Source organism: Galleria mellonella, unplaced genomic scaffold (genome assembly GCF_026898425.1).
Source record: "Galleria mellonella isolate WM207_F2 unplaced genomic scaffold, CSIRO_AGI_GalMel_v1 utg2411, whole genome shotgun sequence".
Classification (NCBI taxonomy): domain Eukaryota; kingdom Metazoa; phylum Arthropoda; class Insecta; order Lepidoptera; family Pyralidae; genus Galleria; species Galleria mellonella.
In genome coordinates, this window is record NW_026442049.1 from 371,593 (window position 1) to 385,667 (window position 14,075).

Here is a 14,075-nt window from a genome sequence, read left to right on the forward strand (position 1 = left end):
AATATACAAACAAACACAACAACATGTATATATAACGTTAACGCAAGTTCCCACGTAATTAAACCTTCAACTGCAGTGAGTGGAATGCATTATTGTTCTCACAAACATAGCCACAAGATCCAAATCGGCTGTCTCAATTTTGGCAAACTGAACACTGAACACTGTGCTGTAATACGATAACAATGTACAGTTGTAATTATTAACTAATTCTTTATGTAACTGCCAAAGAAACCTTGTATTGAAGCGTTTTGAATATCAATTTAACAATTCCTAGTAACTTGTGATACGGGTTCTTCGGATACCCAGTTCAGGCATCAGGGAGTCTACCATGAAATAAAATTCCGAATTTTCGGGATCAATTTCGTGTTTTTGTTCGTATCGAAATCGACCCTGTTTAACGTTTCGTTTGTCATAAATCCTACCATAAAAGTTCAAAGGAACGATATTTTAGCATTTTTAATTTTTTTAAACGGTATGTATCATGTAATTTTAGTATAAAATTTTTGTCTCGTTCGGATCCGAAATTTCAGAAAACATTTCATGGTAGGCCCTCAGTTCTCTACAACTTTGATGTATCTATGGTATTATTTTAAGTGTTTCATTGTACTCAAGAAAGTTGTGAGATAAAATAAATAAACGTTATAATTATTTAAAAATAATTGTAACTTTTCCATGCTTGGAAAAGAAAATAAATCTGTCGTCTAATTGGAGGCGGCCTATAAATGCTTGATACTAAGGGACAACACTCTCACAGATGAATAACACTAGTAGTTAATATCTGGTACCATCTCTCTACAATCACTATGACATTAAGTATATACGTATTATGTAAGTATGAATTGAGAAGAAATAGGTTATTTCCTGATCACTAAGACTACATCCTGGTCATGCAGACGAAGTCGCGGGTAAAAGCTAAAAAGCTAGTCATCATCTTCCTACCCTTATCCCAATTAGAAGTTCCCAAGTAAAAGCTAGTATATATATGTATGCTACCCATCCCTCGCCTTTCTTTAATAGGGAAAGGAAGGGGTAGCCCATTCTATGCCAGAACCACAAAGCTAAGATTGGAGTGAATTAAATTTGCCGTTTGTATCATATCTTTATTTGGTCAATAAAGTGATTTATATAAGTAAACGATAATGCATAAGGGCTATACTATTATTCTTCTCCGTCCAAAGGTAGCCTGGAAGAGACAGTTCGAAGCGCCTATCGTTTCCTCAGTGTAATATTTTCCTGTAATTGTTTGTATTTATAATAAGTTTACTATTGTAATCTTATAGAGCAAACAATAAAGAGTATCAATCTATTTATAATTGATACTCGTCTTATATACGCATACCGTTCTTAGAGACTGTCGATGATTTCTCCATCAACTTGCGATACGATTAAGGGGGGAAGGGATTGTTAGTAATGCGGACTGCCAGTCCCATTGCTAGCAATATATCCTGCCAAGTCGACCTCCATGTGATTCCCCTGGAAACCATTGTATTGTATTGTAAAATCTTTATTGTACATAACTCAGATTGAACACTGGTAAATGATTTAATATACAATGCCGGACTTATCCCATAAAGGGATCTCTTACAGTCAACCTTTGAGAAGCTGAAAGAAAACTGTTGAATGTATAAGGGTAATAACCGTACAATTAAAGATAAACTAAATAATACCCAGTAAAAAAATTGAATATATAATACAATAAAAACAGCTCTATATACCTACATATGTAAATAATAAAAGTACACCATCGTGCTGAATCTCAGCTGTATTCACGACGACGGACTAACTGATCTCTCTTTTCATTCTCACCTGTTAACCCTCACTGGTGCCCCGGCAGTGTATACCGTTTGTGCAGGCGGCGTTGCTATTCCATTATCATAAAAACAAAGATTAAACAATTATAGATAGAGATATTAATCATGTAGATTATAACCGTATATTTTTATTTGAACCAATAAAATGTACTCTGTAGTAACGCCTCGTTATTACCGCGTCCTTGTAACATTTCAACAAGGCCGTTTAGAGGTCCATAAATTATTATTGACTCTGCCGAGCGATTGGCAAGATCTCTTCTCTTATGTTACGTAAACTTTTCGCTAAATCGCTAACTAATTGGATGTAAGTAAAGTTAATTTTGTTCATTAACGGTAGATTGTGTTAAGAAGGTGTAATTACACGAACTAAATATAATTAAAGATTGTGTCCCACAAAAAGTTTACTTCAATTATGACAAAACCAATTTATTTTTAATACAATTTAGAATGGTAAACAAGCTGACGGCGCACCTGATAGAATGTAGTAACCGTCGACCATAGACCTGAGCAGTACCATGGACATAACAGAACACACACATACTGTTTCGCCCATGATACCCCCCATGCGTTGCCATTCTTGAGGACTCAGGTGTTATTCCTCTGTACCCTGTAAATTCACGCCATATCCCACCCTTCAAACCGAAACGCAGCCATGCAAACACAACTGCTTCACGGTAGAAACACGAATGGGACAGAGGTACCCAAGCAATCGACTTTTGTACAAAGTCTCCCTCTGGTAAGTATGTATTTTTCTGTTATTTTTCTTTTATTGTAATTTATTTTTCTGTATTCTTATGAATATTTATCCGTCCGTCCGAACTTTTTTATTACTAATTCACTTATGGATATATTTCAAGCTCCAATCGTAGTGCACGAAGGCCTTTGACCTATGTTAAAATTTTATAACATGCAATCCTGCCACCGCCAACTCACTATGTGCTACACTACGTTTGATCGTACAGGGTCGCCAATCAAGAACCTTTCTTCCCCATCGGTTGTCGGTTCTTAGAGCTATATAACCTGCCCATTGCCACTTCAGCTTGCTTATCCTTCGGGCTACGTCGGTCACTTTGTTTTTTGCTGTTCTAGATATAATTTACGTTTTCAGTTTTACTGCTTCCTTTGCAAAATGGCCGCTAAAATATTACGTTCACTTGTTTTACGTACATTTCCACGTGTAGTTTTAATTAAGCTGTTGCATCTTTCGTCACAATTTCATCACTCGTTCCGTACCAGTACAGTTGTATTCTTATCTCGGAAAGATTTCGTTGCACAGTAATTTTGTTTGTGTATAATATGTATTATTGTGTACTCCAAATGAAGTTAATATTAAAAAACTGGTCAAGTGCGATTTGAACTCGCTCACCGAGGGTTCTCTATAAATTATATTTATAAAATGGTTGTCTGGAAGAGATTGCTCAGCGATAAGGCCGCCTTTTGTATCACTTCTCATTAGTATTTACTGTATTTGTTATTTTTCTTTTTACTTGGTGCAATAAAGTGTAAAATAAATAAATAAATATATTTGAAAAAGATTTTTTTTCTATAATGTAACTAAAACAAATTTATAGTATTTTTTTTATACAACTTAGAATGGCAAACAAGCTGACGGCCCACCTGATGGAAAGTGGTAACCGTCGCCGTTTATAGACATGAGCAGTACCATGGACATAACAGAGTATACTGTTTCGTCCATGATTCTCCCCCATGCGTTGCCATTCTTGAGGACTCAGGTGTATATTCCTCTGTACCCAGTATAATTCACGCCATATCCCACCCTTCAAACCGAAACACAGCCATGCAAACACAACTGTTTCACGGTAGAAACACGAATGGGACAGAGGTACCCAAGCAATCGACTTTTGTACAAAGTCTCCCTCTGGTAAATTTATAGTAGTCGAATTTTTTTCTTTACTTGTACTACACGATAATATTTCGGGTCAAATTTCGTTATTCTAGAACAACGGGAATTTCCCTTTAGATTAATTAAATTAATTAATTTGTTTTAGATAACTTGGGCCTTTTTTTGTACTTAAAAACGATGTTAATACTTAATTACTAATAATGATCTAGTCCTTTCGACAAGCATTCTCACGAGAGGACTATCTATTTAAAAATATATTCAAAGTACTGTTGGCAAACCTTCATATTCTATACAAGAAAGAAGCTGTCTTTATAATATATAACTATTTATTTATTTAGTTAGAATATAATATCAAATGGTGGTGAATGTAATGGACACATACACTGTATTTTATTTATATTCCTTTTTATTGTTATTTTTAATGAGGAGTTTCGCGACTGACTCTTGGCCACAGCAGAATATCAGTGTTTTGCTCTTTTAAGGGCAAAGCAATAAACTGAGATGTGACCATTTTATGTTACTATGGCACACGCATGAAGGAAGGGAAAGAAGGGAGATTGTTAGTTTATATATTTTGTTTTTTTGTTTTCTTTTTTTTAATTTTGTGCTTTTTATTTTCATTCTTTTATCTCTTTTATTGTGTATTATGTGTATGTTTTTTTTTTATTGTAATTTGTGTGCTGTAAGTAATGTAAATAAATTATCTATCTATCTATCTATCTATTTATTAATTATCAGGTTAGTGGCGTTAAAGGAAACGGTGTTTTAAACATACATACATTTTATTCCGTTTCTGTTGCAAAATGTACAGGAATTATGTTTAACGATCGCTTGATTGCATTTGACCGTGAAGTTGGTTAAATATCACAATTATTTACACGACATTGGAACCTTTCGTGTTATTCAAAACGTGGAAACATATTTATAATAGACCTTTGTTAGAAAGGACATGATACTTTAGTAAGGTTTTTTTTTTGTTTTTTTTTTAACAATTTATTAATAGCCAGTAACTTAAAATTTTAATTTTATTACAGGCGATATTATTTATTATATGCATATCATGTCATTTATAATTATTCTTTTAATTTATTTGACTTATCTACCATGATCATCGTCTCCCCATAGACTGTCATAAATATGGTTCTGAGCCACCTGAGACCATATATAGAGGCATAACTCTGAATACCCAGAGGAAGGGATTGTTAGTAAGGCGGACTACCAGTCCCATTGCTAGCAATATACCCTGTCAAATCGATCTCCACGTGGTTCCCACTGGAAACCATAGTGCTGAATTCTAGATGTATTCATCATAATGGGCTAACTAACCTGCCTTTTCATTTTCACCTATCATCCCTCACTTGTGCCCCGCCAGCGTATACCGATAGCACAGGTGGGGATACCATTCCATTATCAACCATTAAAAAAAGAAAAAACCAAAACATCCAGACTCGATTTAATTACAAAATAATATTTGTCCATCTTTGTTTGACTATTGTACACACTTATCTGATACAAATATATGAAAACAACACATTTTCCATTAAGTATTACGTGTTAAAACTATGTTAAAATTAATAAATAAATATTTGCTGTCATATAGCAAACATAGATTATTTAGAATGAGACTTCACATTTTCGTAACACAAAATCCGTTAGGTGTCGCCACTGTCTTTGACACGGTGACGTCACACAGTAAATTACTAGTCTGCACTATTATATACTTACCCATTTTGTAATATATACATCAAGCTTGGTATTTCGATAAAGTATTGTCTATACTTCAATACGAAAGCTAAAAGATACTAAAGCTATAATTTTAAATACATTATTTGATTCCACGCGTCACAATAAAATTACTTGGTATAATTATGATATATGGATAGTAAATCATGCTCTATATGAAAGATATGAATCATTTCCTTCACGTGCTTTCTTTCTGCATGACGAAGTTTGCCTGAATCTTTGACTAAATTATTTTTTAAATTATCTAGAAACAAAGCATTTCTTTATTTTTAAACAATTTTACACTAAAAAGCCTTTGTAGTATATATTTTTTTTTTATTTTTTAATGCCTTTGACTATCCCATTAGGTATTGTAGTCGTGAGTTTTATTATTTTAATATTATAATGATCTATTTCATATTACACATTAAAACTTATTTTTTACTTTGATATAAATAGCAAAATACATATGTATTCACATAATTTAGTGTATCACAATCCTAAAATGACATAATTGTTCGTGTTTTGTAGGTATTTATGTAAATTCCCTCACTTCCTAAAATGCAATCTATTTGTTACCACTTAAAATAGATTCAAGGCCTCATCGTTGCTAAAATATGTAGTAAAAAATAAAGAAAAAGTAAATTGACGTGTTCGTTGCATAATAAATGCATTCAGCATCCGCCATATTGATACATCTTAAATAGTATTGAGAAACAGCGCGTTCTAAATACGTATTTTGTTTAAATCAACTATTGCATTAAACTATTTGTTTACTATTTAAAGAGATTGCTAATCAAAAAACTTCTAGAATATATAATAATATAATAAATCGACTCGTATTTCCGTTACGCAAAGAATAATTAATATCTTTCAAAACGTTAATACTTGTAGTGGGGTGGTGTCCTAAAATGTATTCGATGCGTTTAAAACAAATGATAATATTGTCCAAGACACTGTTTATAATGAGTATGGTGATTATAAGGCTTGTTTCGACACAAAGATCGCATAGATGTGGATTGTCAAGAGAAAATTTACGTCAAGTTTCGCCATGCGGAGTACCGGCGGCTACTCATGTCCGTACTGTGTTAATCTAGGCCATACTGTTTTGCGTTTCGCAAATAAATAACTACCTACAATCGCTAATATCATATTGTGAACCTTATAATTATTGCGCAACAATAAAAATACAGTTTTAAATTAATTGGCTGAGCCATTTTTTTTATTTTACATCAGTTCGTATAAAAATACTCGCATCCAAAAAAAAAAAAAATAATAATATAACACAAAAAAATAAAATAAAGGGAACACAAGGGATTTGTTTATAAAATAACAGGTACATCAACTCAAACGTAACATTCACCGATCTTGTACAAGCTAAAATAAATGATTCACAACAAAATAGTCTAACTGAGAGTATTGTATCAGTGCATATCGCTCGAGGGTCGTGCAATACAGAGATCCAGGGATCTGGTTGTTAGCCACTATCCGCTCTGATGGGGTATTCCACGGCCCTCGTTCGTTTTATGTGCTAAGCTTATATTTATATATCACATTCAGACGTCTGCCTCCTGCAGCCTTAGTAGCTACCATGATGACCATACTCGTAGTCATGACCATGACCGATTACCACCGGGACGGGCACCTTGACGGGGTAAGGCACGTGTTTCTCGACTGGTACTGGGACTGGCCTCTCGATGTGTACGGGGTAAGGCCTGTCGACGGGCACTTTGACGGGAACTGGCACGTGCTTCTCAACTGGTACTGGGATGTGTTTCTCCACTGGGTACGGGGCGGGCACTGGTACTTTGACGGGGTAGGGCACTGGTTTCTCAACGTGCACTGGCACTGGGCGGTCGACGGGGACCTTCACGGGGTAAGGCACGGGCTTCTCGACTGGGTAAGGCACTGGTTTCTCGACTGGGTAAGGCACTGGTTTGGGAATGTGCACGGGGTAAGGCCTGTCGACGGGGACTTTGACTGGAACGTGCACTTCCTTGACGACTGGGTAGGGAGCGGGGACATGGACTGGCACCTTGACGGGGTAAGGGATCTTCTTCTCTACTGGGTAAGGAGCTGGCACTGGGACTTTGACGGGCACTGGCACGTGTTTCTCAACGGGGTAAGGTTGGGGTACGTAGACCTTAACGGGAACGGGCCTGTCGACGGGCACATGGACGGGGTAAGGTACCTTCTTTTCGACTGGGTAGGGCTGGGGAACGTGCACTGGTACTTTGACGACCTCCTTGACTGGGTAAGGCACGTGCTTAACAACGGGGTAAGGCTGGGGTACGGGTACCTTAACGGGGTAGGGGACAGTCTTCTCTACCGGGACGGGAATGTGTTTCTCGACCGGGTATGGGACAGGAACGTTCTTGACAACAGTGATTGTTTTGTGGACTTCGTGTCCGCCATAGCCGCCACCGAGTCCGCCGCTGAATCCGCCGCCCAGTCCACCGCCGTATCCACCCTCCAGACCGCCGTGTCCATAGCCCAGTCCGATGTCGAACAGTCCTCTCTTCTCATGCTTTTTGTCGTCAGATGCCGCCGCCTCTTTATTGTCGGTCACTGCCACTTCCTTTTCTGCTTTCTTGGCTTCTTCGGCATGTGAGAAGGCCAAGAGAGCCACCAGACTGGCGGCTACGAGCTGAAACAAACACAAAAGATTTAAAGATACAGAACTCGAATAACTTAAAGTTTATACAACGATCAAGTGTAACTAATTGCGACTAATTAAGTAGTACTAAAGACTTTGCGCTTTAATAAGTGGTCAAGTTAAATCGCCCGCACCGTGACACACAAAGCGCGCACGCAATGTTTCCGTATTGCGTAAACTTAATAAAGTGGGACAAGGGAATATGCGAAATCCAGGTAATTGCACGTTTTCCAACCACTCGGCACTATCACTTTGAAAATGTACCACTATCACCATAAGAATTGTAAATTATGCAAGTGAACACACCATGAACTTCATGATGCTGCACTAGTAGGTTGCACTGAAGCCAGCGAGGTCCTGAATGCGAATGATGCGTGTTGGTCCGTAGCTTCGCTATATATATGCAGTATGAGCGGCCGAGCGAAGAAAAAAAATGGCGGCACTGTAGGACTATGTTATACTTTCGCTTTCGGAGTCGAGCGTAAACCAAAATGCTTCTTATCTGTCCAGTTTGGATACCAATAAGGCGACAATGCTAATTGCTTTCTTTATCAATATATTATCGGAATTTTTATTTTGTTGACAATTATTAGTGACAAAATAAATAAGTATAAAAACTTTTTTTTTTAATCAATAACGTAATCAATTAATTAATTATATTAATTTTGATAAGCTTAAATTGATTAATTGTATTGAAAATATTCTGACAGTTTGAATTTACATAAATGCCATTTAAAATTTTTGTATGAATATAAAAATATACTTAATTTAAATTTCAAATATAGTTAACACCATAGTTACACAATTAATTATTTATTTTTATTAACTTTCATAATTGTGACTTTACGACGCATAACGTTTACGATGTATATAACACATAAACGCATTCTCTACCAGTCCACCATGGAACAGCTATAACCAGCGAAGGTGATCTCCACATGGTCGATATGGAAACCATCTTAGTTAATTCCTGATACATTTTTCAGAACAGACCAACAAACCCGACTTCATCCTCGCTTAGCATCGCTTATCGATACTAGGTCAGTGTAAACTAAAAGTACAAACGGAATTTTGATTCCATTTTTTAAAATTTAAAAATAATCTATAATAACCAAAGAATATTCAAAGATTCAACAGTAATCTCTTGATTTCAAATAAATTCATGTTCGTATAAAGTATAGTCCATGAGATAGATAGTCAGCATCTTTTATAATTTATTTATTTATATTTTATTTATATTTTATTTATTTATATATTATTTATTTTATATAGATATACATTATTAGTTGTTTTCTCTACCTATCTCAATAATGAAGTGCCCTGTTCGTAATTCACTGTTCATACCAAAGGTGGACTAGTAGAGAATGTTACTAGCATTAAGTCCGCCTTTTGTACCATATTCTCTTTTGGTCAATTCAGTTATTTAAATAAATAAATAATTTTACAATTAACGGATATAATTTAAAAGAAATACACAGTCAGTTATGTAATGTATCAAACAATGATACTAGTGAATAAAATTTAAAAATAGATAAAACTGCTTTTATGCCAGTTAGAATGGTTTTAAATATGTATTTATATAATGCTGTTACTGTATATATAGTCCATAAATCACGTATTATTATCTTATAGTTTATTGAACACTTTATATTAAAGAACGGATGTTGATGAATTGCATAAATCATGCGAAGGCTCAATATTTATAGACACAAACTAATATTAAACTATCCTGATATTGCTGTAATAATAGATGTGTTATTAAAAAACGATTTAACATTTAAGAATTTTTTTACTAATGTATTTTATACCTACAATTATATCATTTGTTTTAGTAAAATTTGAGTTAAGAATAGAACAGAAATCTTTACTTGTTTATTATGTTTTTTTTTCTCGTTTCTTGTTTTCTTGACTTGTTTACAAGCTCTTTTAAATCGTATTTTTTCACGATTCTATTCTGCTCGGTTCGGAATGTTATTTGATTATTTACTTGTCTTATATATCCAATTTTAAAGATTTATTTAATCGAGATAATGTATGTATGTATATCAATAAATATGTAATTTTAGTATGTATGTATATCAATAATTACTAGTACCGCGTTCGAGTATTCTGACACTTCCCTATGGTTGACTGGGAGAGAATGCTTTTAGCATTTACTCCGCTATGTACACATATATGTACTAATGAATAAATAAATAAATAAAAATTATGATATTTGAGTTCGATTACTGAATTAAGAAAATTTGCTTTAGTATAGGGTGGCGGTAGTCACCATCAGGTAAGCCGCATGCTTGCCTCTGTTTTAAAAAAAAAATGTTAATAATAGGTATAATATATTAATGTTTTAATAACATTATATCTCAAAAGAGAACTCTTTCCTTAATCATTTTGTGGCAGGAATTTTCTCCAAAAACTCATTGTTTGTGATCGTTTTTTTTTTATATTTTTAATCGAATGATAATGAAATGGTAATCCTAAATGCACTATCAATGTACACTGGAGAGATACTAATGAACTGTAATAGATAAGAATAAAAATAGGTTAGTAAGCTTAGTGTATACTAGCAGTATCCCACTTCTTCACTCGCGTCGGATACAACCTATCCGTGTACCAAATTTCATTCAAATCCGTTCAGTAGTTTTTGCGCGAAAGACTAACAAACATCCATCTGTCCATTTTTACTTTCTTATTTATGGTTGAAACGAGATTCACTAAGAATCAACTATGATAGTTTCCAAGACATGTAGAAGTCCATCAAATAAACGAACAAACAAACATACTGTTACATTTAGAATATTAGGAAAACAATACCACAGATAATATAATACTGTACTAGTAACAATACATAGTCCAAGCGACTGGTCTGTCAAACTGTAGACCGATTATAAGAAAAGTTAGTACAAAGAGAAGTGTCTTGCAATTGCGATCAGCACTTTAGATAAGTTAGGCGATTGTCATTTCACAACTATTAACCAAGTAACGCATATTATTATTATTTCGATAGATAGATAGATAGGTAATTTATTTGCATTATTTACAGCACAGAAATTACAATACAAACACATACCAGAGGAAGACTTTGTACAAAAGTCGATTGCTTGAGTACCTCTGTTCCATTCGTGTTTCTACCGTGAAGCAGTTGAGTTTGCATAGCTGTGTTTTGGTTTGAAGGGTGGGATATGGCGTGAATTTACAGGGTACAGAGGAATAACATCCGAGTCCTCAGGAATGGCAACGCATGGGGGGTATCATGGGCGAAACAGTATAGTCTGCTATGTCCATCCCAACTTAGAATGACAAATAAGCTGATGGCCCACCTGATGGAAAGTAGTAACCGTCGCCTATAGACATGAGCAGTACCATGGGCATAACATATTTTTTTTATAAAAATATACTTGTTTACAAGCTCTTTTAAATGGTTGTTTTTTTATGATTCCACTGCTGAGTTCGGAGTGTTGTTGTTGATTCTATTTTGTTGTATGTTACGCGATATATCATCACTAATTTTGTACCGATTTCGATGATTATTTTTGCAATCGTCATGTTTCATTCTTTCGTTTTGATCTCATATCAATTTTGTCAAGAGTGATGTATTTATTTTGTGCAACAAAATGTTAAATTATAATGTTTTTTTTTTTTATACAATTTTAAAAGAATCAAGATAATATTTTTGTTGTTGAATACACTGTGACGCCCATAGTACTATAGGCATCCCTGAGAAGTAAGCTATTATTGATGTCATATTAATTTAATGAAGGAGTTTTTTTTTGTATAACATCTATTTCATTCCACAAAAAAGTTTTATCGTATTTTTAACTGACTTCAAAAATCGGAATTGAGGACGTACTTCGTCCTCAATTCCGTTGTATTTTTTTTATGTTTGTTACCTCATAACTCTGTCTGTTCTAAAACGTTTGGTGTTTTTTTGTCTGAAAGGATATATTGATTAGTCCCATAGAAATATTATCGAAATCGGTTTAATAGTTTAGTTTTTTTTTTTCTGGAAAACACAATCTTTAATTTTTTTTTTTATACAGCTTAGAATGGTAATCAAGCTGAAGGCCCACCTGATGGAGAGTGGTAACCGTCGCCTATAGACATGAGCAGTAGCATGGACATAACAGAGTATACTGTTTCGCCCATAATACTCCCCATGCGTTGCCATTCCTGAGGACTCAGATGTTAGGTATGTCCTCTGTACCCTGTAAATTCACGCCATGTCCCACCCTTCAAACCGAAACATTTGCTGTACGGGGTCGAAATGGACACGGCCTACTTTGTATCCCTATGTCAGTGAACATATTATATCTCGGCTATGCGGACGAAGTCGCGGGTAAAAGCTAGTTAGTTCATATGTATTCATAATTTAAAAAATAAATGCCACAATTATTTTATTAAATTATTTATAAATATATCTATTAATTAAAAACTCAATAAATCAACTTAATAAATTACAAGATCTTTTTTATATAACAATTTTGTATGACGTGTGTATGTACTTTCATTTTGAAACTAGACGCGAATCATCTCGCTAACACGTGTCGGGTTTAAAACTAGATCAGATATATTTAGATAAAGCGACGATCAAAAAACGTCCAAAAAACGATCAGCCAATTATCAGCTGACATTTTTTTCTACATTACAGCCATTAGCTGTCCACTGTTGGACGTAAGCCTTCCCCATAAGGGGAGTTTTGCCATTAGTTGCCATGCTTGGCTGACGGGTTGGCAACCGCAGTTATTTTTTTAATGGGTGATAATAATATAGTAACCCCGCCTGCGCTATCGGTATACACTGGCGGGGCACCAGTGAGAAATGACAGATGAGGATGAAAGCAGGTCAGTTAGCCCATCCTGACGAGTTCAATTAGAATTAACCACGATGGTTTTCAGGGGGAACCACATGGAGGTTGACCTAACAGGGTATATTGCTATCCCTTTTCTCCCTGGCAACCGCAGTTTTTTTTATGGGTGAAAATGGAATGGTTACCCCGCCTGCGCTAACGGGATATGCTGGCGGAGCACCAGTGAAGGGTGATAGATGAGAATGAAAACGGGCCAGTTAGCCCATCATGATGAATTCATCAGGAATTAACTATGATAGTTTCCAGGGGATACCGCGAGGAGGTCGACCTGGTTGGGTATATCGCTAGCGATGAGATTGTCAGTCTCCACTACTAACAATCCCTTTCCCCCCACAATTTATATATTAAAAAAATTAAATATTTTATGTTATCTTTTACTCGAGTAAAGTAGCCTATATACGCTATGACCTAACAAACAAACCAACTTAGTAAGGAACAAATTAGTAAGGATTCCATCTAGATATCAAAGATCATGTACAAAATATTCAATTACATTACATCTAGTTGAGAAATTAGTTAAAAAAATACTTATTACACTAATTCACCTTCATGATAAAGTTTTTGATTGCAAAATTTAATGAAATTCAGCCTACTTTAAAAATATTTAAAGACGTTGAAGTTCTATGTATTTCATTATATATTTACGTGCGTTACAGATTATATGCGCTAGGATTTAAATAGTTTAATTAAGAATTAATTTAGTTATCTAATTGTAATGATCGCGTACATTAATTTCACAGGTAGTTTTATTAATATATTTATTCTTTATTGCACAATAAAACTTTTTACAAGTGGCGAGCTTAATGCCATATGACATTTTTTTTTATTGTTCATCCAATAAAAAAAAATTGTCATCAATGGAGTGGTAACCCCGCCTGCGCTAACGGGATACGCTGGCGGAGCACCAGTGAAGGGTGATCGATGAGGATGAAAACAGGCCAGTTAGTCCATCATGATGAATTCATCAGGTATTAATCATGATAGTTTCCAGGGGGAGCCGCGAGGAGGTCGACCTGGTTGGGTATATTGCTAGCAATGGGATTCTTAGTCTCCATTACTAACAATCCCTTTCCCCCCTGCCATATACATGCCATGACATTTATACCAGCTAACTATTAGGTAAAAACAGAAAGCGTATGAAGGGCAGATGCGGTGAAA

The 14,075-nt window shown here is 35.0% G+C and overlaps 2 protein-coding genes across 2 annotated transcripts in view; one reads left to right on the plus strand and one right to left on the minus strand.

The window, feature by feature from the left end:
• Positions 1 to 14,075, plus strand: part of LOC113522924 (angiotensin-converting enzyme-like) — a 240,775-nt gene that overhangs the window by 103,810 nt on the left and 122,890 nt on the right. The gene's annotated exons all lie outside the window — the stretch shown is intronic.
• LOC113522914 (skin secretory protein xP2-like) lies at positions 6,591 to 8,480 on the minus strand. The gene is made up of 2 exons (XM_026908762.3): positions 8,360 to 8,480; positions 6,591 to 8,044 (listed from the first exon to the last, which is right to left on the minus strand). The coding sequence occupies exons 1-2, from the start codon at positions 8,369 to 8,371 to the stop codon at positions 6,977 to 6,979; spliced, it is 1,080 nt and encodes a 359-aa protein (XP_026764563.1). The 5' UTR covers positions 8,372 to 8,480; the 3' UTR covers positions 6,591 to 6,976.